Here is a 26,555-nt window from a genome sequence, read left to right as displayed (position 1 = left end):
ATCGGTATAACTTCAAGGATTGCTTCGTGAATTGTGTGTTTCGCATAGCGAAAAACCAGTTAAGTGTATGCTGTGACAATAGAGGTGCCATTGCACTGAGTCACAATGGTGTGCATCACGCTCGAACAAAACACATTGACGTGAGGCACCACTATACTCGTCATTTAATTAAAACAGGAAAATTCAGTTGAAACCTGTAAGTACCGATAAGCAGAAAGCAGATTTTTTGACAAAGGCACTGCCTAAAGGTAAACTTTCAGAGTTCACGAATTGACATCTCGAGAACTTGTGGGGGTGTTGGGAACATTCATATTTTACTCTTTGATGTGTTATATGTATAGTAGTTTATGTTTTCTCCTTGATCTTCATTATGTACACCGTTGAAACAATGGTCTCTAAAAATGTGTGTTCCTGGCAATATGGTGTACTGCGTATTTGATTAAAAGGTCAACTTTATAATCTCACAGAGGACTAATTAGAGTCAATATCTAATAACCATAATGTTTGAATTTGTTTGTATCATCAGAATGCAAAGTTCATGACAGATGGCGCTAATCTTAAAGAGTTGACCATTTTGGAAGTTCTCATTTGCAATATTAACTGTTCAAATGGTTCAAATGGCTCTGAGCACTATGGGACTCAACTGCTGTGGTCATCAGTCCCCTAGAACTTAGAACTACTTAATCCTAACTAACCTAAGGACATCACACACATCCATGCCCGAGCCAGGATTCGAACCTCCGACCGTAACAGTCTCACGGTTCCGGACTGCGCGCCTAGAACCGCGAGACCACCGCGGCCGGCTATTAACTGTTAACAATTGTATGATCATGTGAAAATGTCAAGACTGTCCAGGCAAACAAGCTTTCCTTGACGTGTGTGAAGCATCAGAAGATGATTTGATGCCTGAAAATATACAATACAAACAATGGGTGATAAAGACAGAATGGAAATGGTGACAATTACAAAACCACACAAAGAGTTTTTTGGAGTGTTAACCAGCAAACCTTGAAAACCTGAATTACACCATTTTATTGCCAAAGTTCAGGACAAATTTCTGAAAGACAAAAAGCAAACCTTGGCAGCTGAGTGCTTAGTTCTTGCCGACTATTCAGAAAACAATTCCTTTATTGTTCGAGATGAAGTACAAGAGTACAACTGGATAAACAAAGAACCCACAATTCATCCATTTGTGTTCTATTATAAAGGTCAAAATAAAATCACAGTTTTTGTGTCATAAGTGACTACCCTGAGCACAATGCTACAGCAGTGCATGCTTTTCAACTGCAATTAACAAACTAGATGAAACAGGACAGAACTTCCATAAACAAACTGATCTACTTCTCTGACTGTGCTACAAGTCAATATAAAAACAAAACAAAAGAATTATTAACATCTCCTTTGCAGGAGAAGGACATGGATTTGATGCAGAACGGCACATTTTTGCATTATGCTTCAGAAAAAATGCATGTGATTGAGTCGGCGGTGCAACAAAACAAGCTGTCACAAAATCTAGTCTTCTGTAGACCTAAGAGAACCAAATCTTGACACCTCAAGAAATGTTTAAATTATGTAAAGCAGAGGTAAAAGATTTACCAATGTTTTTAAAATGTGAGGAAATACAAGAACTCTACACCAATATCTTGGAGGAAAGATTCAAAACTTGTCAGAAGATTAAAGGCACCTGATCTTTTCACTGTTTCATACTTCAGCCAAACAACTTGCTGAAGTGTAAGATCACATCAACATTCCCTGATAGTGAACTTCCCCAGTGTGGAAAAGATGTACCACTGACAATTAAAAATAAGGACATAGTGGCATGGTTTTATGGTGAACAATGATGGATTGGTGAAGTTGTTAATACTGATTGTAAAAACCAATATATACATGTTTCATTTTACACCTACCAGGACAAAGGGTCGTGTTTATTAAAGTTGAAAAGGATCTTGCCTGGACACCTGTTAAAAATGTACTGAAGAACATGTCTCCCCTGGAATTTACAACTGCGACTGGCCGAACTTTTAACATAATGCCCAAACTGAGTGAGGAAACTTATCTGTTGTTCAATGAACAATGTAGTAAAAACAAATAAGGTGAGAACAAGATCAATGCAATTAGCTGGCTCATTTTTTAAAAAAAAGTGATCATATATATGCTTGAATTATGTAACTGATATACTTTATCTATTAGTGCAGATACTGCCGACAATATGAAAAGTCTTTCCAACTCATACTGGCAATTTTTTTTAGTATCTTCCCATTGAGTCCCAAGGTTGAAATTTATACTGAAGTTCTACATCATAAAGGTCTATTAAGTGTGTAATTTTCAGATTTTTAAATGGTCCCCTAACAAAGATACTGCTGGCCAGAGAATGAACAACTTCAAAAATCTTTTTTTTTTTTTAAATAGTGAAGTTTTTTAAGTGTAAGCTTCTCACAATTGACACTCCATAAAAAGTAACTACACTATGTAGTATAGCACCAAAAATATTAAGACCAACAAATTACTACTTCTTTGGATAAATACTGTTAAAAAATTTAGTTTTTTTAATTTGTGACCAATAAATCTGACCCATTAAAAATATATTAAGAAATACATTTAGTTAGATGATCATGGTTTTAATTTATAGTCCAGTGTACGTTGAATTACATGCTTATTGGAAAGGTCTGGGGCAACTGCTTACTGTATAATTTTTTAAAAAACATGATGCTTCTAAATGCAAAAGAATGGTTGCAGCCCGAAACAAAATGAATGCTGTTTCTACATGATAACGAATAAAAAAAATTTAGAGTCCACCAAACATGGGAGAATTCACCCACTGAATATCAGTTTCTTCTGAGATGGTCAAGCTACCAACACTGGACCACTTGATATGGACTGACCCAAGAATTAATATCTTTAAGTACAGTGAAAGATATTTTCCCAATACTACCATTAACTGGAGTATATATTATCAGAGTGAAAGGTACAAAGAGTAAATTAATTAAAAGGGAAACAAGAGCAACTATCAAAATTGGACCATTTACATTTACATGAATTTTATTAGTGGACTTAATACAAATATTCAGGTGTTATATGGAGTAGATTGGTTGAAGAAGTACAAATTGATTTTAGATTTCCATGCATCATCAATGAAGTGCAATGTGGACAATCACCATGACAGAATACAATTTACATCACCACCTTAGCAAGTACTAAATATGTGAGGCTAAATCACATCCGTTTAGTAAATAATACAAAAGTAGTGGAGAAAGAAAATGTTAATCAGCTACAATAAACGTCACTTACATTCATAAAAATTGCATACGAGTCTGATTTATTAACTAATATGTAAAAGGAAGCATTGTACCATGTTTTATGTACCCATGAGAAAATGTTTCCAACAAACTAGGGGTCATAGGCAATCATATATGTAATTTTAAATGTAAGAATAAAGAACTATTTTTCTGCTAATCCTAACCAGTATTGATACATTTAAAACCTGAAGTACAAGAAGATATTAATAAGATGACAGATAATGATATAGAATGTAGCATAAGTGCCTTCAACAATCCTTTACTGATAGTACGAAAGGTTACAGACAGGGTTCACCTCATGCTACATGCATGTACTTTCCATAGACATATAGAGACTGAGGGAGATATATCAGTGTATATCAATGAAATATTAATACATTCTGAGGAAGCGAAGTACTTTAGTTTGATGGATTTGGCAATTGGCAGATGAGATTAAATGACAATTCAAAACCATACTCAGCATTTTTATATGATGGAATAAACTTTCAGTTTAAAGTATTACCATTTGGGATAAATATATTTGTTTCAGTATTTATACAAGCCTTAGGTCAAGCTCTTAGCAGTCAGTTACTGGAAGAACTTTCAATCTACGTCGATCTTTCAGCTGGTCGGTGATGACATAATCGAGGCACATGCCCTGCAATTTTTTTAAAATGATTTTACAGAAACTATTTGCTAAAAAAATAATTTTTGCTTTACTTGCAGCTTTATATGTCAGGTTCATTATGAGGTGCCCAACATTTCATTACTGGTCATAATTGTTGTGATATTTACGTGGAAGTAAGACACAGCACGAAATTCGAAAAAGTTTGCAATGAAAAATTGGTGTCGCTATGACTTTGTGATCGGTGCATGTTACATAATATGTTGCTGTGCATTGAAATTTAGCTAACATATTGAATTTTTCTTTAAACTTGGTGGAGGTCTGTAATTGTCACCAATCTCGAGAAAATTGATCTGACGTAGCATACTCATTTGTGGTCACACAGTGCCAGCAATAAAGCTAAGGTGATATATCCAGAACATTCCTCATATTTCATAAATGGTTTGAGATATCAAAATGAGAGTTTGACAAACGACAGCACACAAACAGGAGAGTATTTTGCCATACGGTTATTATGTAATTCTTCATTATCTACCATATTGTTCCATTAACTACAGACATTTCCAGTGAAGGAATGTTATTTTTAAGAGCCATCAACAGCTGGTGAAGCAAGAAATGGTATGGGCTTTGGAACAACATAAATGAACTCATTACTTGTTTATTTCATACTGTGGAAGTGCTTTTTCATAAACTGCTCACCTTAGTTTTCACCTGTTCCTCTCTTGATAAATTTAATGAACCACTGTGTAAGGATTCTCTCACAACTGCGTCTGCACAACACGTTAGTGAGGTTAGACTGTGTAAACTCTGATGAGTTTTGGCAAAAGAAGCACATTTTAAAATGGAAACAAGAGAAATGTGTAGGTTTTCCTCAAAATTCCCCATTCATGACACTTCTCTGAAAGTTACAAATGGTTAACAAACAAGGAGAAAATTAATCGTTGTATTTTCGGTGGAATTCTTTTTGGATACTAACCACAGAAGACGTGACAGATCTTTTTGAATAGGCACCATGAAAATGTGGGCATGAGGGGCCCCTCTTAATATTTACAAAATATGTGAGTGTAGGCTTCAGTTTAGAATAGCACTTGCCCTCCAGCACTCATTATTTACCCTACAGTGCCTGCCCAGAGCCCCACCACCACTGATCTCCCCACACTTGCCCCATTGTCTGCGCATCTACCAGCTATGGTACTCTACCTGCACCAGCCAAAACACAGTTCTTGGGTCACAAGTGGCAGAATTTCAATAGTCCTATCTTCAGTCCTGGGTTTTCATCTTTGAATGCCTGATACAGTTAATGCAGGTTTCCCAACACTAGTCATTTTTGTGTATGAACCCTGAAACCCTGCTCATTAACAGAAACAAAATCCTTCTTCCCAGGCAAATAGTGGCTTATTATGTCTGTTGTAGAATATGACACCATTCACAATTGTTCACTTAAGACACATGTAGGTCTTGGCTTGGGATTCTCTAAGATACCACATTTGTTTTGCTTTTCTCACTAAATAGTTAGAGGATCCAAATTCATTTTCAATCCTTCGAAAGCTCCAACTTTCCAGAAGATGTGTCAGCATCTGCATCTTCTCACTGTCTGCGGTGCTGGTACTGAATTTCTCTTTCAATTGCTTTACCATTTCAAATTCAACATTTGTTTCATAATCTGCATTTTTTCCACACTAGGTATGTATTTACTTTGCAATAACTCAGAACTTGCTCAATGTTTTTCTGCACATATGTTTTCTTTTCCAGTCTGTTATTTTTCACTGGGGATTTGCCAAGAGATAACAAACTATCATTTAATGCATCTAAAGCAACTTTTGGGGCTGCAGATGTGTGACTCATCTGAGGAGCAATACATGTTCGTGGTTTCCACATGTTTCAATGTAGCTGGGTCGGCCACCCACCCTTGTCCCTGAGTTAATTTTTTTCTACATTTACCACATATTTTGTAATCTGTCATTATGCCACTAATCATCCGCATTTGCACTTTACATAGATTTTTCTTACATCTGCTGTGTCCATCTTTCCTGAATGGGTTACAGCAATACATGATCATCTCAAACTTCATCTCCAGGTGGATTTGTATAATTTCAACACACAAGATCTATTGCAGCAACTATCTGTGTACACGTTGCAGGCACGCTACCATCCAATACTTGTTAGGTTGTTAATGGCCCGCCTACATTGTTACCTTCCAGTGCATTGTTAGACCACCACCTTTTTAACAATAAACAAGTTTTTCAGTGCTTTGTGTCATATTGTCAGACTCTGAACACAATTTATTTTACATGAACAACACATTCCTGTATGTATTAATTTATACCTCATAAACCCATTATCACCCCAACTAGACTTTTTACTGTTGTACAGTGTAACATGAAGAAGAAAATATATTGTTTCATCAGTTTCATAGGTGGCATGTTTTTCAATATTAAAGGTCAAAGGTCAAGGTCACTGACGTTAATTGTGTACATTCTTCAACTATGGCAATCTCACATATCACTGAAAAGCTTGTTTCAAGGCCTTTCCAAAATTACCTGGTTCACTCTTGTGTCTTTATTACAATGGAAATTTCAGCTGTTTTTGTCAGCAGTACTTGTTGAATTATCAGCACATTTTTAGAGCTTCAAGTGGCCATTACTCCTGTCTTACTTGTGCTAAAATTCTGTAATTTGTTATTTTTTATTCTCTTGTCATAAGCAATAAACACACCAAATTTCATGAATATTGAAATAGGTCAGGTTGAAAATTGTACTTTTCTGTGTTTATCTGACATGGAATGACTCGTTTTTATCTTTTTTCCTTTTAATCCTTTCCTTTTCACCTTTTGTATGAAGCAGAAAACTATCACCATAATCATGATACTAAGGCCTTATAATAGGAGAGCAGGTTATACAGGGTGTTACGAAAAGGTACGGCCAAACTTTCAGGAAACATTCCTCACACACAAATAAAGAAAAGATGTTATGTGGACATGTGTCCGGGAATGCTTAATTTCCATGTTAGAGCTCATTTTAGTTTCGTCAGTATGTACTGTACTTCCTCAATTCACCGCCATGATTTCATACGGGATATTCTACCTGTGCTGCTAGAACATGTGCCTTTACAAGTACGACACAACATGTGGTTCATGCACGATGGAGCTCCTGCACATTTCAGTCGAAGTGTTCGTACGCTTCTCAACAACAGATTCGGTGACCGATGCATTGGTAGAGGCGGACCAATTCCATGGCCTCCACGCTCTCCTGACCTCAACCCTCTTGACTTACATTTACGGGGGCATTTGAAAGCTCTTGCCTACGCTACCCCGGTACCAAATGTAGAGACTCTTCATGCTCGTATTGTGGATGGCTGTGATAGAATACGCCATTCTCCAGGGCTGCAACAGCGCATCAGGGATTCCATGCGACGGAGGGTTGATGCATGTATCCTCGCTAATGGAGAACATTTTTAACATTTCCTGTAACAAAGTGTTTGAAGTCACGCTGGTACGTTCTTGTGCTGTGTGTTTCCATTCCATGATTAATGTGATTTGAAGAGAAGTAATAAAATGAGCTCTAACATGGAAATTAAGTGTTTCCGGACATAACATATTTTCTTCCTTTGTATGTGAGGAATATTTCCTGAAAGTTTGGCCGTACCTTTTTGTAACACCCTGTATAATAACCATTTTGATTTTTCCAGCATAATTATTCATAGTTTTCTTATCAGGTTGCCTACTAGACTGAAAAACCATCATGACAATGTATCTAATTGACTGCCATTTCATATGAGATGCTATTTCTCAATAATGACATGCCTCGCTACTTCATTTTCATCACTGGCACCACAGCACGCACACAATGCATTAGGGGCAGCATTGATGTGCCTGGTACATATGTCACTCCATATTTTGATCTACATAATATTGCTATCTCCAAAAACAGTATCAATCAATAGCTCACAGAGTAAATTTTATACATGAGATATTTCATCTACCTTTTTTCAGTTACTCTAGAAGTAACATGGGGTCAAATTTCTGACACTACTCTGTTTGTTTTAGTGTAACTCAAACCATGTACACAAAATATGAATCATTCTGTATAGAAAGTGAACATTTCAGAAGTAATTTTCTGTTAATCAGTAATGTAACAAAACAAATCTGTGAGCATGTAAGACTCTGAAACCCTTAAAATGAGATTATAAGAGAAAGAAGTTATTTTGAAATAACAAATGAATGGAGAGGTGAAACAATTATTAATAGGGTAAAAGGAACTACTACTATCAATAAGTAAGATATTATGTAACAGACTACTGCACACAATGAAGTAGAGGAGTATATACGTAAAATAAGTTACAAATGTAAGACAGGACACAAGATAAGATAAAAAATACAACATTATAACAAGGTTTATGGTACATTAATAAACAATCTAGAGAAAATTTATAACTGGTAGAAAATAAAATTTTTCTCGCTTGCATTGAAATTTCAACACAAAACTTTCCAAGAAGAGACTTAACTCTGTCAAAATTTTAGGTCTGGTATTAATTTTATATTAACCACAACAGAGCAGAAAGTAAAAAAGAAGTCCATAAATGGAAAAAAAAGTCGTTAAGATTTGAGCGTGATGCTATGTCATCACTAAAAGCATGCACAGTATAAATGCTATCTTACGTCAATTTCGCCTCAACTTTCCAAAGTATCTAAAGAATCAAGAGTTATACTCTTATACAGAATGGGTAATAGTGAATATATAAAATTGTACTTAGGAAACTCGGGCAATAGCCTCAGACCATAGGGCACATACAGCTACTTCTGCATTTGATCACTTGGGCCTTAGAAACACAAATGTCTCTACAACTTCTTAAACAGTGACAATAAACTGCAGAACTCTGGGATCACGATCTAGGTTAGTGGAGTTGCAAGAGGAGTTAATTAAGACCAAATAATATGTAGAAAGGTTATCAGAAGCATTGAAAAAATCCAGACCAAATGGAATTAAAATCATGCCGTATGTTTTATTACAGATGAAAAGAGTGGAAGTAAATACAAGTGTAGCCTTTATAGCAAATAAGAAAATTAAAAATGCTACATGTATTAAAGGAAACTCAAATATTATATTAAAACTGGTTTTAAAAATAAAAAAGAGATATACTGTGGCAATCGCTTGAACCTATGGACCAACACTCAGATGCTGTTGAGGTATAACAGCTCTACAAATATTTACAGTTATTTCAAGCAGAATGACCTCCCCAAACCAACAAGCACGAATTCTGAAAACCTCCATCACACAACACCCCCCTACACTTTTTTTGTATTTATTTATTTGTTTTACTCCACATACCATCCTCAAAGACAAATATTGAGGGAATAAGGTAGATGGAATATTTCCTGATTTATAAAAACAATTCGACTTAATACTGCACCAATGTTTATTATCAAAAGTATGGTGATATGGGTATCAGACAACATATGTGACTGGGTTGATGTTTTCTATGTAAACAGGGTACAGCATGTTTTATCTTAGATCGAGACTCTTCAACAGAAGTACTTTCTGGTGCACACAACACAACAGCAACACCAGAAATCCTGGAGCAGGTACATAAATACCTCATCCAAATGTTCTCCTATAGATCTTGCATGTCATTCTGACAGACAAAGACAAATTGAACCTGGAAAGAAGTATGGAAAAAGATGATGTCCATACCACCGATAAATCCAGCACAGCTGGAAAATCGCCGGGATACATGGGATTTCCATTTAATTCTACCATATGTACTGGGATATCGTCAGGGACATCTTTACCAGTCATAAATGATGTGATTGGTGGTCAGAAAATACCAGAAGATTTCAAAAAGTAACACACTATCTTAATGCTAAAGAAAGCAGCATTGTGAAAAATAGAGGATTACAGACATATCACACTGACTACAATATAGCAGCACAATGCATGGCAGACAAATTAAAAGTGCTGATGAAGAAAATGATACACCCTCACGAGACGTGCCATGCCCAGAAGGGCCACCTATGAGGCTTTAGCCGAATATAGAGAAGTCATGGGCATTACAGCAGTAAACAAATTCGACACTGCGATTGTGCCGATGGACTTTGATAAGGCCTTCACTGGAGTGAAGCACGGCTATCTTTACAAGATTATAGAAAAACTATGCCTGGATACTCTTTCATCTGAATAATAATGAATATACTTAAGAGCACCGCCTCCAGGCCATAAATAAACGGCCGTAACACAAAACTGATGGATGTTCAGAGGTCGGTGAGACAAGGCTGGCCACTCTCGGTGACATTATTTGCAATGGCCCTGGATCCCCTGCAGCGGAAAAGCAACACCATCACCAGAATCAAGTTGCGCGGCACTACAGTGAAATGTAAAGCTTACACTGACAACATAGGATCCTTCATAAAGACAAGACAGACTTTCCAAGAATACAAGAGCCCTCCAAAATGTTGAAAAAGTGGCAAGGCCCAAAATAAATCCACACAAAACTCTACTCGTATTTATCAGAAACCACAAACTTAACAAAGGGAGCACATGGTACTTGAGACACACAAATGCCAGTGAAAATGGCAACCAAAAACTGGCAATCAGCTGTACACAAAATAAGAGAAATTGCAAGATCAAACGGAAACAGATTGATGAACTTATTCCAGAACACAAGTCTCATCAGCGAACACCTACTCTCAAAAGTGTGGTTTCTGGCTGTCAAACTTCTTACTGCTACCTACTGGCACTTCCAAGGTCAGCGAAATTGTAATGTTCTTCTTCTATGCCGAGGCAGAATTCTTCACTACGTGAAAGCGAGGAGACACAGAACTGTCTGATATTGCAGTCAATATTTGTTGATAATGTCCACTCTTGGCACTTATGTGAGTCTGTATTTGGGGTTACAAAATCAAGTCTCTTTAGCAAGCAAGCTTAGATTCAAATTATTACTATCAGCTAGTTGCATTGTTCAGTGGTTGCCACCAAAGTTGCTCATTAACAGATACTAGGTAGTCAATTCACATTTCAAAATGAATTGATATCGTTGATTGGCATAGCACATGTACAATGAATTAATTAATTCCTTCGAATGACACAGGCTTCAGTTAACGCAGCATGATGTTTTGTCTGTTGAAAATTATTTCCTTTAATATTAATGTGGAATACTGCATCATCATCATCATCATCTTTATTGTTATTCTTATTGTCCAGGGATAAGCCATACTTGGTTCACTTCTTGTGATGCTTGGTTTGAAAACGTAGGACACTACAGTTTTTCCTTAACTTGGTTTTTATTAACACAGTTTTTTTTAATATGATTCACTACTATGAATGGACACATTTGTTTTTGGGCATGATGCAGTATGAAACTGACCAACTGAGCTATATACAAAATGACAATTTCAGGGCCTACCCTCCAAATAAATTTCTTGGCCAACCACTGTCTCATCTGTCCTTAGTCCTTTAACTGTTGTTGTTGAGTACTGTCTTCATGTTCTGCCGGTCACCAGGTACTTTTGACGAGTTTAAGCACAGCTTGTGGGTTTTCCTTGAGCGCTATTGATGAGTTAACTTAAGCCATCCTGCTGCCCCCTGACCAGTAATGACAAGTATAAATGTGCAACTTCGCAGTCAGCTGTGTACTGTTCATGTATTTAAGTCCACAATAGAGCTTTGAACCTATTTTTTAGCAGTTTCTCACAGTTCTGGCTACTAAGTTGGTAGTAGTAGTAGTACTGTGTCTACTACGATATTATTTCACTGCATTCAATTTTACTTCATCTTACTGTTAATCAAGATTAGAATAAAAATGTTTGGGATTACGGAAGCGTCCGATCCCGCCCGTCTGCTTTGACCCATGACGTCACAAATATGGCGGAAACAAAAACAAACACACACACTTTCCACAAGAAGCCTAATGACACAAACGGGACAAGTGTGGGAAATGGACGCCTTGCGTAGCTACAACGTGTAAGTGAAGACAGCCATGCATGAATACCCACCCACCTCCCCAGGGGTCATAACCCCTGCAACCCACAGAAGATAAAGTTGCTTCAGTAGCTGATTAGTGTTTTTTGTCTTTTTAAAAAAAAATCTCATGGGATAGAACGAACTGATCAGAAAGATGAATATAATAAACTAAAACAGAAATTGGAGGAAACAGATAATTAAAATAAGTAACAAGTGTTTTTAAATTTAAAAAAAAATCTCACGAGATAGAACGAACAGATCAGAAAAGTAAATAAAGTAAGATAAAACAGAACTGGAGACAGCCACACTCAAACCAAACTCCGCGCCGTCATGACGTCACACACGACAACACCCTTATGTCACGGGTCAAAGCCGACACATGGGATCGGACGCTGCTGTCGACCCCCAATCATCATAACATGCAAACAATAGATCCAAAAAAATGGCTACTTACCACAAAAAAGTTCCAGCGCTACATACTAGGTCAGCAACCCCAATCCCCCCAACTCTGCCAAACAAACAAACAAAAACACATCCAAAACAAACCAGCCCCCCCTCTCCCTCAACCTTAACCCAATTAAACTTAGAAGACATATCCATACCAAACAAAAGAAGCCCAAATTAAATTAAACGACTTACCACTCGACAAACAGCAAATGACACCACAATAACAAACACAACACAAACTTAATTCTTAACTCACTGAAACCAATTTCTGTTCTTCTATAACAGTCATGACCGATAAATGCACACTTCAAGCAGTGATAACCAAATGAACCCAATACACCACATAATATGTGGACAATACACACGCCACTTGAGGACACCTCCAACTGCAACAAGACGACAGCTACAAACACAACACACTCATAAACTAAACTCCGCACCGTCATGACGTCACACACCACAACATCCTTACGTCACGGATCAAAGCCGACAGGTGGGATCAGACGCCTCTGTTGATCCAAATGTTTTTATCTTCAGCCCTTCTATTGAATATGTTGTTGTTGTTCCATTCTATTGAGTAAGGAATTATGAAGATATGAAGCATGACAGTGGGGATGAATTATTCGATGTTGATACAAGTGGTACCTCCTCCACAGATTCTGACCATGACAGTCTTGAAGTCATGTACCTCAACAAGTGTAACATGTAGTCTTGTGTCTACAAGATGTAATTGATAGTCTGTCCGAGGAAGAAAGGGTGGTGACAAATTTGACTAGAAAAAAAATCATTTTAGTCCACTTAATCATGCATTTGAAGACTTATCCTGAGGACACAGCAATCAGCCAGGGAATGATCCAAGCTCTCTGTCATTCTTCATGTTATACTGTACTGACTAATACACAAACAGGAGGTTTGGAGTCCCTTGATGTCTGTTTTACACGTGTGAAGTGCACAGGAGTGAAAGTACCGCATACACTGCATCAGACAGACAAAAATTATAAATGATCCTCTGTTTATGGTATTGAAATATTCATAAATCAATAAAGATATTTCATACACTTGGATTTACATTTCTTTGAAGATTTTATTGCACAATTGGGCATAAAACAGATCATTTTCTTTCATTTCATGAACTGATGGTTTTAAAGTTTCCTTGAGGTGTACGAGTCTCAGCTTTATCTTTAATAATGATAGAAGCTGAAGAAATTAATTAAAATTTGTATCACAGTCATGACTTGAACCTTTTTTCAACTTTATTCAATTGACTGTATACATACAAATAGAGCACATTAATAAGAAATGACACATTGCATTTAGTTTCAGATTTTCTTTTTAAAAATTTCTCCTTTATTACATTTTTGTTGACTATCTTTTCAGTGTTGGGAGTTCATTTTGGTTTTACATTTAGGATATTTTTCCATGTAATGCTTTCAGTCTTTTTATGAAGTTTTTGAGTTAGCTTTGTTGACTTCTTTCCTCATTGATGATTAATGGCAGCAAATAAACAGTTTTCTGTTACTAGTGTAGGTCGGCTCAGTGACAGAGAGCTGTGACATCTCTCACCCGCCCCCCTCCCCACACATCTAGTACAGCAAAGGCTGCCCCAGGCACCCCATCCCCACCGCACCTCAAGGTGGTACTCTGGAGCCAGTTGACTGTCGCCAACAAAGCTTCCAGCTGCATTTTGGGCTGTGGCTAACTCCTCCTGCATCCGCACACAACAGACACAGTCCCTATCCATCTAGCTAATATGTGATTTAGTATAAGAAACAAGGAAACCTACTGCCACACAAGGTTAACAACTACACTCCAGGTGGCAGAAAGGACACTCAACAATGAAAAACAATAAAAATTTATGGTAGAAGCTAGATCTGGTGCTTATTTTGATGCTAGGGGCTATCAAGTGGATACTACAGGAAAAAACAGTGACCTACAGTATACTGCTAGGGGCTATATAGTGAATGTTATTTATAAATGTTAAACAGTAACCAGCGGTAAACTACACCTACTTGTTATCCCTCGCATTTACAGTGTAAACAAACGTTTACATACACGCGAAAATTACCTAATAAAACTATAAAAACGGCTACATTCAATGTATTGAGTCGAAATGACACAAATAAACGTAAATACTGAGTATTGTACACTGACAGATGCAGGTACAAAACAAAACCTTTAGCTAACAATAAGAGTTCAGAATGAAAAGCACAAATACTTTATACTTTATAGGAACCCATAGGCTCACAGTACACGAAAACTAAGGAAAATAAGCAGACGGCGAGGAGAGTATTAGCTTTCTGCTAATTAACCCGTATGTAAGAAGGGCTCAGAAGTTTTATTGTAACATTGATTTACTCAAACATTTTAGTGTAACACTAATTTACCACGTATTTTACGTCTACTTAACTGTTAACGCTCGCAGGTTGCGCTAGTCAAACGTATGCAAGTGGCGTTAGAGTTCACCGTCAGTATCACTTTTCCTAATAAAATGTATATAAACTGCTACCTTCAATGTAACGAGCCTAAATGACACTAATAAGCGTGAATACTGAGCATCCAACAGTAACTTAAACTGATTAACCCTCGTATTTATAATGTAAACAAACGTTCACGTACACGCGAAAAATGACCTAATAAAATGTATATAAACTGCTATCTTCAATGTATCGAGTGTAAATGACACTAATAAACGTAAATACTGAGTATTGTGCACTACTTAATTGATGATTCCGCGCATTTAACAATTTAAGAATGTAAACAAACGTCTGCGTACACGCGAAGCTGTCCTTCGCTTTTCCTATTCAGACGCAAATGAAAACTGAAACCTTCAGTTTATCAAGTCTATTTCACACTAATGCACGCAAATACTATAGAAAATACAGAAAAAACTATTAATTACATATCTCGTAACACTCACTGAAAAAGACGTAAAATTCTGCTGTTTGCCACACGAGCGACAAGATTCACGCTGGTTTTGAATGCATCTGGTGGTTCTGCGATACTGTCACCCTTCGTGTACTGTGTAGTCAGCAGCAACTTCGTGGTGTTGTGGAAATTTGTGTGACATTCTCCAGGTAACTTATAAGCGTTTATAAACTGCAAACAAGAATAACTGAAGAAATGTGTTTCGGAAGTAAATTAACATGGTACTTAATTTCGATCACAGTAACAATTGAGTTTGATGAGCGTAATAGTTAGCGAATATCTTGTGATGACCCTGCTGTTTGAGGATGCTGTCTTTTTTATGTTTTAATTTTTAATGGGTACATAAGGATGAGATTTTATTCTGTATTTAATTGTGATCACATCACCTATAGTGTGCTTGGTGACGGTGTGTGAATGTTGTAATTTTTCAGGTTATGTTCATAACAACTAAATACCTGAGTTGTTTGTGCTTGTTTTTGGCCTGACCGGTAAAATCGCTACGTGTATCTTCGTAAAAGAAACGGCTGAGTGTGTGACGTGCTGTCAGGAGCAGTTTGTCTACGAAGTAATCTCCTCATATACTTCGTGGCTAACGAGAAAAGGCGGACAGTGAAATTCAAAGGTTGTCCATGTTAGTACGGTTATTTTGACTTACTTAGCAGTACTAATGATTGTGATGATAATTTTCTGTGATGTGATGTAGACATATAGCGGCTCCAGATTTTAGGGCTAACGTAAGAATTTTTTAAAGTGCCCACATTTCATTTCATTTCATGGTTTGAGTATGTTCGCATGAAAGGAAATGCTGCAATTCTCTTGCATTTTGTTAGTTTTCACTGTGCTTTGATTATTCGTGTCGCTAGTATTCGTGTAACCATATGTAAATACCAGTTTGTTGTAGTTTGTGGGTTTTAATGGAGTTCTGTATAAGAGTACTGTAACATCATTTACGAACTGGCAAGATACTAGGCACAGATTAACTATAATCTGTCTAACATAAAGCATTACATGTCATCAGAACTCAATAGAGCATTCATCATATTTACAGTTAGTATGAAGTCGTTTCAGTAAATCAGTTTTGTTAGAAAATGCTAACCAATGTTTAATCTTGATGGTAATCAAGAATGAGAACTTCCACATTGCAATGTGCAGTCTACAGTGCAGGTATTGGTTTCCTTTAATAGCAGGTAAAGATTCTAAAATGATGACGCTTCCTGTAAATTGAGCATACATCCGTGAATGAATACAGATGAAGTAAGTTTCAAGGTAATGCCTATGTTGAAAATGCATATTCACTGATAAACAATCCGTATGTCCGGATTTTCTTCATGTCTCTATCACACTGAAATTAACACAATGAACCAAGTATAGAATGAAATATTTGATGTTATTAAGTAATATCGCTGCAATCAATTGACTGCTGTGATTGTTTGTAATGCTGAAGTTAATGCATGCACACAAAATTACACATCTTCCATAATTGTCACAACAGGATGGTATCCATGAGCCAGTGTTACAAAGAAGCAGTAGCAACTTTAAATGCTCAGTTTCCATTGCATGTTATTTTATGATTGTTCTCACTCTTCATGACCTGCAAAATGTGAATGAGTTTATATCAATGAACACACTTTTCCTCAGCCACTTTGAATCTGTTTCCTGTGTAATCACCCGTTTACTGCACGCAATATATGAGTGAAAATACTGCCTTTGAGCTATACCTCATGGTAAAAACGGAAACTGAGTGGTCCAGAAACTTTTCTTATCTGATTGCTTTTTCTTTTCAGACTGTAGAACTGAAGCATGGACCAGGAGCCAACTAAGTGGATAAAAAAAGAGGAAACTCATGAAGTACAAACTGAGTTACACTTCATAGTAAGTGGCTTACTTGTATTTCTTAACAGGGTTTCATTAATTTCTGTGTGCAGTGTGATGCGTGAATACATACAATTGATGTCATACAGCTGGAAACATGAATAATTCGGTTTACTAAACTGATGAACTTACTGTCTTAAATATGACATTTTGCACAGTACATTGAAATAAGCCTTGTATTAAACCTCACATAGAATTGAGCAAGAGTTTCAATTTAATGTTTAGTAAACATGGAAAACTTTTTTAATGCACAACCCAATTATACTGATAAACTGGTTGCCATAAAGTGGGTATATTCTGCTCTGATACACTTCTTTTGAATGACAAAGTTTTGAAGTGACATTCGGATGGTCACTGATCTGAGAAGTACATTTTGTTTACTTTGAATATGTGAACCATATGTAAGTAGAACTGTCAGCAGTAAAGTTAAATTTCAGACAAATATCACATGGAAGCATAAATTGTTACACAGCAGAATGAATTTGTATGTTGGCAGCAAAGTTTTGATGAAGCCATGGGGCTACACATCAAATATTGACAGGTTTGTTCATAACCACTTTCTGCATTTGCTGCACATTGTTATGCATATTGTTTGTGAAACTGTCACAATGTTACAGTTACTGGTGTAAATAATCTTACATATACATGTCACTTGAAATCTGATGTAGTGCAACCAGTTGTAGGGTATTCACCTATCAGCAGCAAACAAATTCACTTGGTGCCACTAGTATTTTCATCCTGCAAATGAGAATTGAGCGCACTGACACAATCACGCAAACTACTTGTGAACTATCTGTGCTGAAAAAATCTGTTTCAACATCCATCTTGAGTGCAACTGCAGAACTACTGGGATAGCATTAATGCAGCATTTGCATTTGAATATATGTGAGTACTTCATTATAGATTATACAAACTATGTGAACAGTTTGCAATTCATTTGACAAGCATTATCACAACAGTAATCCTAAACAATCACTGTGAGGAAATGATAGGAAAATAAATATACTAAATTTTATTAAATACAGTAAAAGAGTGGTTAGACCCAACATAGTTCAGTCTTTGGCTTTCACCGCTGACGTAATAATGGTTTGGCATACAGAATGATATGTATGCACAACACACGTCATGTAAATGAAAAGCAATTTGAAGAGTCATTGACCTTGGACCTAAACTGGAGAACTATTCAAAGGCTACAATGTTAAAATGTGGTTCTAGACCCACTCCCCCCTTGTAACATTAGTTGTAGTGGGAGTCTGATTCATAGTGCATCTCAAGGCTTAGCCTATGTTCAAAAGTGGCAGTGTGGCTGTGAGCTGACAAAGTCTAGAAATGTGAAAGCTAAGTAAAGGATATGGTAACAAATTGATCAGTAGCACAACCTAATGTTAACCAAAACATCCAAATGGTGCCCATAACGCAACTTTTTGCCTACAAGAAGTCTTCTCATAGTCTGTGTGCTGTGTTAGTTGATGAACTGAACTTCCCTATGACCTTAACATTGTATCAGTTGAAAGCCACCTTCTTTGCCAAATTAATTAAATGTTAATTTTTAATTGGTGTATATTTTGGGCATGAGCACATGCTGGAAAGTAATGGCACAAAATTTCTATTCGGAAATTATTGAAGCATTTTAATTAAAACAAACTTAATATTTAACATATTTATTCTTCGTGCTTGTATATTTATTTCAAACATAGTCACCATGGCACTTAACACCTTCCTCCCAGTGAGACACCAGGTTGTTGATGTCGTCACTGTAGAATGCTTGACTTCGTTGGCAGACCCACAGCCTCACCTACGCTCCGCTAATTCATCACTATCAAAGTTAAGTCCCTGAAGGTGTTCTTTTAGTTTTGCAAACAGTTGAAAATTCATTGGCTCAAACCGGGTCAGTATGGAGGATGATCAATAATAATGAATTAAAGGTGTCAGACTGTTGCAGGTGCAAAAAAAAAAAAAAAAAAAAAAGTTGTGTATGGTCTGGCATTGCCATGCTGAAGGAGAGGGTGCTCCACATGTGGCTGAACTATTTGAATTGATGCTCTGTTGTCTGAGGGTTTTCTCACGTGCTGACACAGTTAAATAATATATATATATATATATATATATATATATATATATATATATATATAAAGAAAGATGATGAGACTTACCAAACAAAAGCGCTGGCAGGTCGATAGACACACAAACAAACACAAATATACACACAAAATTCAAGCTTTCGCAACAAACTGTTGCCTCATCAGGAAAGAGGGAAGGAGAGGGAAAGACGAAAGGATGTGGGTTTTAAGGGAGAGGGTAAGGAGTCATTCCAATCCCGGGAGCGGAAAGACTTACCTTAGGGGGAAAAAAGGACAGGTATACACTCGCACACACACACATATCCATCCACACATGATGATATACACACACACACACACGTTACACCCTGCAGTTCAGAACTGTTCATCAGGAGGGTGCTGCATACTGTGTCAGCAAAGTGGTAACATCAACAGTGCCATATGCATGACAACTGATATTAAGAGCAGAATCAAAATTTGGGAGGCATTATTTTCTGGCACACCCTTGTAATAAATTGATGCATTTTACAATTGCCTCAAATGTTGCAGAATGGTTCCCTTGGCATTGCCGAGCATCCACTTGGAAGTCATAATACTAAATCCATATACACAGCTGCCAAAACATTATGATCACTGATCTACTATCAGCATAAACTCATCCAGGCAATAGCATCTCACCTTGTCTTCTCGTCAGACACACACACGTTGCATGGAGTATCAGTGAGCATCTTGTCTTGTTGTAAAATAGGAAATGCGCACAATCTGAGTTTGACCAAGAGCAGATTTTGATGGCCTGAAGGCTTGGTATGAGCGTTTTGGAAGCTGCACAGTGTGCCGGGTGTTGAAGTAGTACTGTGGCAGTTGTCTTCAACACATGGCAAAACAAAGGTGAGACCATGGCCAGACATTATAGGGTTGGGCAAGTACTCCTCATCACAGACTGTAGACATCATAGGCTGGGCAGACTGGTAAAACAAGACAGGCAACAAACTGTGGTGTAACTAACATCAGACATTAATGCTGGGCAGAGTAAAATTGTGTCTGAATGCACAATGCTCCAAACACTCCTAATGATGAGTCTGTGCCGCTGATGACCCATGCCATGACATCGACAACAACTGAAATAGGTATGTAACTATTGGCGCTGGATGTTGGCACAGTGGCCGAGCACTGCGTGGTCTGATGAATCCTGATACCTTCATCGTGCCTTTGGGAGGGTTCATTTCCGTCACCCACAAGGGGAACAGCCTCTTGACTCCTGTACTGTTGGGGCCTCCATTATACTCTGGGAAACAACCATGTGGGCACCCATGGGTCCAGTGGAGCTCGTGTGAGGCACTGTGTCACAAAAGAAGTATTGTAAACTGGTTGCAAAGCACATCCACCCCTTCTGTTGTTGTTGTGCTCTTCAGTGGCAAGACTGGATTGATGCAGCTCTCCATGCTACTCTATCCTGTGCAAGCTTCTTCATCCCCGAGTAACTACTGCAACCCACATCTTCCTGAATCTGTTTAGTGTATTCATGTCTTGGTCTTCCTCTGATTTTCACCCTCCACCCTTCCCTCCAATACTAAATCGGTGATCCCTTGATGGCTCAGAACCTGTCCTACCAACCAGTCCCTTCTTCTATAGGGTGGCGCACAAAATGTGTTACCATATTGTTTTTGAATATAAACTTTATTGTCAATACAATCTGAAAGGAACATGCACTATAATGAAGAGTCGTCCATGGAGATTTGTTCTAACTCAGTACATGCTCAATATGCCCACCATTTCGTTTCCTAACTTCAAAGGAATACTGAAGGTAGTGACTACCCTACAGCACATTTCTTCCCTAATTTCACTGAAAGCTTACAGAATAAGTCTTCTGAGCTCCATTAAATCACGTGGACATTTCAGGAAATGTTTTTGCTTTAGGTACCCCCAAAGAAAAGAGTCACATGGATTGAGGTCTGGACTATTGGGGGCCAATTTTGTCCGTCATTGAAGCGACCTGGAAACCTGAGTGAAATGATCCGCATGTCGAAATGCTCGTGTAAAAACTCCAACACAGTGTTTGCCGTATGTGGCCTTGCTCCATCTTGCATGAATCAGTGTGTGTTGAGGGGCAAGGCAGTAGCAAGAAGCTGTGGAATGAATCTATTGCGAAGCATGCTCAAATAACGTTCGCTGTTCAGTTTCTTCAAAGAAAAAGGGTCCAGTAAGTCCGTGACTGGAAAGTGCTGCCCACGCTGTAATCCTCAGAGCATAATGTCCTTCATGAAGCACTTGTGGGTTTTCAGTGGCCCAAAAGTGTACATTTTGTTTGTTAACTACACCATCTAAATGAAAATGCGCCTCATCTGAAAACCGAACGTTGTTGAGAGTTTCTTCCCTATCCTCCACCCACTGAGCAAACAGTAGTCTCTGCTGCTTGTGTTCTTCAGTGAGCTTCTGTGCACAGGCCATCTTGTATGGGTACATGTGGAGGCCACTTTTAAGAATGCATTGAATGGAGCGACTGGATATTCCCAGTTGCACTGCTGCCTTTCTACACAATTTCCCGGGACTTCTCTGTACAGCAACTTGTACTGCTTAAATATTCTCCGGCGAACAAACAGGCTTAGGCCGAGGTCACTTCGGATCCAATACTGTTCCTTCCTGTACAAATTTGTCGTACAACTCGTGAATGGTCTTCTTGCAAGGGACCCATCGTGTGTTAAACTGTTGTCAAAAATGCCTCTGAGTCACAACAAGGCTTTTTGTTTCATGAAAAAGTAACACAATTGCCAATCGTTGCTGTGTCGTCAGTCTTCCATTGTCAGCCATTGCTGGTTACTAGTCTCCTAGTGGCGGTATCGTGAATTTCATGTCATTTCGTAACTCATGGTACTGCTGTAGAGATACCAGTGGAGTATCTAATGTGCGGCGTAAACTGTAAAAGAAACAATTGGTAACACATTTTGTACGCCACCTTATAGTTAAGTTGTGCCACAAATTCCTCTTCTCCCCAATTCTATTCAGTGTGTCCTCATTAGTCACATAATCTACCCATCTAATCTTCAGCATTCTTCTGTAGCACCACATTTCGAAAGCTTCTGTTCTCTTCTCGTCTAAACTATTTGTCATCCATGTTTCACTTCCATACGTGGATAGACTCAATGCAAATACTTTCAGAAAAGACTTCCTGACAATTAAATGTATACTCAATGTGAACAAATTTCTCTTCTTCAGAAATGCTGTCCTTGGCATTGCCAGACTACATTTTATATTCTCTCTACTTCAACCTTCGCCAGTTATTTTGCTCCCCAAATAGCAAAACTTATCTACTACCTTAATTGTCTTATTTCATAATGTACTTCTGTCATCACCACCCAATTTAATTAGACTACATTCCATTATCCTTGTTTTGCTTTTGTTGATGTTCGTCTTATATCCCTCTTTGAATGCGCTGTCCATTCTGTTCAACTGATCTTCCAGGCCCTTTACTGTCTCTGACAGAATTACAATGTCATTGGCTAACCTCAAAGTTTTTATTTCTCCTCCCTGGAATTTAATTCCTACTCAAAATTTTTCATTTGTTCCCTTTATTGCTTGCTCAATATGCGGACTGAGCGACACCAGGGATAGGCTAAAACCCTGTCTCACTCCCTTCCCAACCACTGCTTCCCTTTCACTCTTCCCCTTTTATAACTGCCATCTGGTTTCTGTACAAATTGTAAATAGCCTTTCACACTCTGCATTTTACGACTGCCACCTTCAGAATTGAAAGAGAGTATGCCAGTCAACATTGTCGAAAGCTTCTTTAAGTTTACAAATACTAGAAATGTAGGTTTGCCTTTCCTTCATCTATCATCTAAGATAAATCATAGGGTCGGTATTGCCTCGTGTTCCAACGTTTCTACGGAATCGAAACTAATCTTCCCTGAGATCAGCACCTACCAGTTTTTCCATTCGACTGTAAAGAATTCATGTTAGTATTCTACAGCCATGACTTATTAAACTGATAGATCGGTAATTTTCATGCCTGTCAACATTTGCTTTCTTTGGGATTGCAATTATTATATTCTTCTTGAAGTCTGGGGGTATTTTGCCTGTCTCATACATTTTTCTGACCAGATGGCGGAGTTTTTTCAAGGCTGGCTGTCCCAAGGCTATCAGTAGTTTTAATGGATGTTGTCTCCTCCCAGGGCCTTGTTTCAACTTATGTCTTTCAGCACTGTCAAATTCTTCACGCAGTATCGTATCTCCCATTTCATCCTCATCTACGTTCTCTTCCATTTTCAAAATATTGCCTGCAAGTGCATCGCCCTTGTATAGACCCTCTATAGGTCTCTTCAGTATTCCAGTAGGCAGTGTCTGACTTACCCCTAGTCATATATGCCTCTACATCCTTAAATTTGCCCTGTTACCATCCCTGCTGAGCCATTTTTCACTTCCTGTCAATCTCATTTTTGAGACTTTTTATTCCTTTCAGCCTACTTCATTTACTGCATTTTTATATTTTCACCATTCATCTATTAAATTCAGTATCTCCTCTGTTACCCAAGGATTTCTACTAGCCTCGGCTACTTGATCCTCTGCCAGTTCTTTCAGGTCTGGATAGATATCTGCCTATTACACATTACAACCTTCTCCAAATGTCGGCCGTATCTTTCAGTCAGCAGACAAGATTGGCCTGTATGCTTTTGTCCTGCATGTGTCCCTTAATGCTTCCACTTCACTATCTCATCAGAAACAGTGGACGTAGGAATGTTCAGGAGTGTGGAAAGCTCGCATACAGACATGTGAAACCAATGAAACCCTATCACCTGACCACATTCAAAGTCAATGAGCTCCGCGGAGTGCCCCATTTTGCTGTCTCACGATGTATAATGACTACTGAGGTCTCTGATATGGAGTAGGTGGCAGCACAATGCACCAAATATGAAAAAGTAAATTTTTGGGGGTGGCCCGATGCTTTTGAGCACATAGTGTCTGATGAAGTTGTGCTCTGTGCAAACTTCTACCAGACGGATTCCTCTTTCATTCCTTACCCACATTTCAAGTTCACCTCCTCCTTTTCCTTCTCTTCCTTTTCCTACTATTGAATTCCAATCCCCTATGTCTATTAAATTTTCGTCTCCCTTCGTTATGTGAATAATTTGTTTCATCTCATCATACATTTCTTTAATCTCTTCATCATCTGGGGCCCTAGTTGGCATATGAACTTGTACTACTGTGGTAAAAGTGGGCTTTGTGTCTATCTTGGCTACAATACTGCATTCACTGTGCTGTTCAAAGTAGCTTACCCGCAATCCTGTTTTTTATTCATTTTTAAACCTAGTCCTCCATTACCCCTATATGATTTTGTATTTATAATCCTGTATTCATCTGACCAGAAGTCTTATTCCTCATGCCATCAAACTTAACCAATTCCCACCATATTTATCTTTACGCTATCCATTTCCCTTTTTAAATTTTCTAACCTACCTGCCTGATTAAAGGGTCTGACATTCCATGTTCCAATTTGTAGAACATAAGTTTTCTGTCTCCTGATAACGATGTCATCCTGGAGATCTGAATGGGGGACTATTTGACTTCCGGAATATTTTACCCAAGAGGACACCATCATCATTTAATGAACAGTAAAGTTGCATCCCCTCGTGAAAAATTACAACTATAGTTTCCCTTGCTTTCATCCGTTTACAGTACCAGCACAGCAAGGCTGTTTTGGTTAATGTTACAAGACCAGATCAGTCATTCATCCTGACTGTCACCCCTGCAACTACTGAAAAGACTGCTGCCCCTCTTAAGGGACCACATGTTTGTCTGGCCCCACAACAGATACCCCTCCATTGGGGTTGCACGTGCGGAACGACTACCTTTATCGCTGAGGCACGCAAGCCTCCTTACAAGTGCCACAGTCCATGGTTCATGTTAGGTCCACTCCTTCGTGACGATCATGTTTCCCATTGAGTATACATTTAAGTGTCAGGAAGTCTTTTCTGAAAGTATTTGCATTGAGTGTGGCATTTTTCATGAAAACAATGCACCATTTCACAAGGCCATGAGTATGATAGAGTGGTTTCAGGAACACAGTGGTGAGTTCCAATTGATGTGTTGGCCACCCAACTCGCCAGCCCTGAACCTGGTCGAATAGATCTGTGATGTGATTTAACATAACGTCAGAGATCATCTCCCCTTCCAGAATTTATGGGAATGAGGTGGCCTGATTGTATAAATATGGTTCCAACTTCCTCCAGTGATCTATGAAGGCCTCATTGCTTCCGTGCCACTATGTCTCCCTACTGTTGTCTGTGCCAGAGGTGTGCATACCAGCTTTTAGATGAGTGATGATAATCTTGGGCTGATCAGCCTATGGCAGTTACCATTATTGAAAAAAGATTGTTTTATTGTAATGATTGTGATGGTATAATGATACTGCCACATAAAGTTCGGCTAAACAGTACAGCTGCCCACGAGCCCTGCATGGTTCACCCTCCAGTCCAGCTTCAAGACACCAACTGCCCGTGAGATCCACTGCTGTTCCTCTACACCCATTGTTCCTCCACAATGCCCACTGGTGCCACGAGCTCTGAGCTGTGAGAAATGACATCTGCCAGGCACATGGGGCTTGAATTCGAAGAGGGAGCCCACCGTGGTTCAGCCTCCTCCATCAAACCAAAATCCCCCTTCCCCACCATTAAGGAGCCCTTTATGTATGCCTCTCCTTGATACGAATAATGTGCATGTGTGAGGCTTTACTCATCTATAAATTCAGAACCAGGAGGTTTGCTGAGCTCACCACCCTGACAATCTAACAGGGTCCCAACAACTGAGGAGCTATCTTGCTATCGAACCCTAAGTACCCCTTTTCAGCAATATTAGGGTTTCGGACTAACACTGTGTCCCCAGCCTTTCCAATGAACCGTTTAGCCCCTGACTGTAACAGATGGATAACCTGTGACAGGCAATTTTGGTATTAGGTCTAGCCTGGCTCCAGTTGTGCTGTGTTACTGCTAGGGTGACTTGTTCTTGAAGCAAATCATTGATTCACTACAGGTTGACAAGAGGAAAATTGACTGGATGCGCTAACATAAGGGATGCTGGAGCAGCCTCCAGGGACTTGGGTTGTGCAGTGTTAGAGATAAAATTGAGCCACATTGTCTGAGCCTTGTTGTGAAAGATAAGCACAGCCTTCAACTTGCAGTTCACCTGGTCAGCAAAGTATGCTGGTAAAAGGAATTGTGGTCACATCTTTAATTCCATTGTCAAAGCAGAACCTCACAAATAGCTGGGAAACAGAAGCTATCAAGCATCCTCGGTGGCCTGGAAACAGAAAAAATTCATAACAAATGCTGGCCAGCTGCCAGGAATGTCATTTCTCTGCTCGGAATTTGTCAAAAAAACGAGAAAAGTCATCCATGATAACTAG

At 38.4% G+C, this 26,555-nt stretch overlaps 2 protein-coding genes across 10 annotated transcripts in view; one reads left to right on the top strand and one right to left on the bottom strand.

Moving 5' to 3' along the window:
- Positions 1-15,287, bottom strand: part of LOC126213286 (uncharacterized) — a 292,020-nt gene extending 276,733 nt beyond the window's left edge. For all 3 annotated transcript variants that reach the window (XR_007541132.1, XR_007541131.1, XM_049940953.1), the window contains exon 1: positions 15,220-15,287. The gene's annotated coding sequence lies outside the window, so the exon portion shown is untranslated. The remainder of the gene's footprint in view (positions 1-15,219) is intronic.
- A 16-nt stretch (positions 15,288-15,303) lies between these two features.
- LOC126213285 (zinc finger protein 665-like) overlaps positions 15,304-26,555 on the top strand; it is a 115,413-nt gene continuing 104,161 nt past the window's right edge. For 3 of the 7 annotated variants that reach the window (XM_049940952.1, XM_049940946.1, XM_049940951.1), the window contains exons 1-2: positions 15,304-15,376; positions 17,012-17,099. In XM_049940952.1, coding sequence (XP_049796909.1) covers positions 17,028-17,099 — 72 coding nt within the window. In that variant the 5' untranslated portion in view covers positions 15,304-15,376; positions 17,012-17,027. Of the gene's footprint in view, positions 15,377-15,435; positions 15,449-15,520; positions 15,566-15,658; positions 15,859-17,011; positions 17,100-26,555 lie in introns of those variants that run through there. The other 4 variants (XM_049940948.1, XM_049940947.1, XM_049940949.1 and 1 more) reach the window with 4 other exon arrangements.

This window comes from Schistocerca nitens, chromosome 11, assembly GCF_023898315.1.
Source record: "Schistocerca nitens isolate TAMUIC-IGC-003100 chromosome 11, iqSchNite1.1, whole genome shotgun sequence".
NCBI lineage: Eukaryota > Metazoa > Arthropoda > Insecta > Orthoptera > Acrididae > Schistocerca > Schistocerca nitens.
Note: the sequence above shows the minus strand (reverse complement) of the source record. Positions and strands in the feature narration are given on the sequence as shown.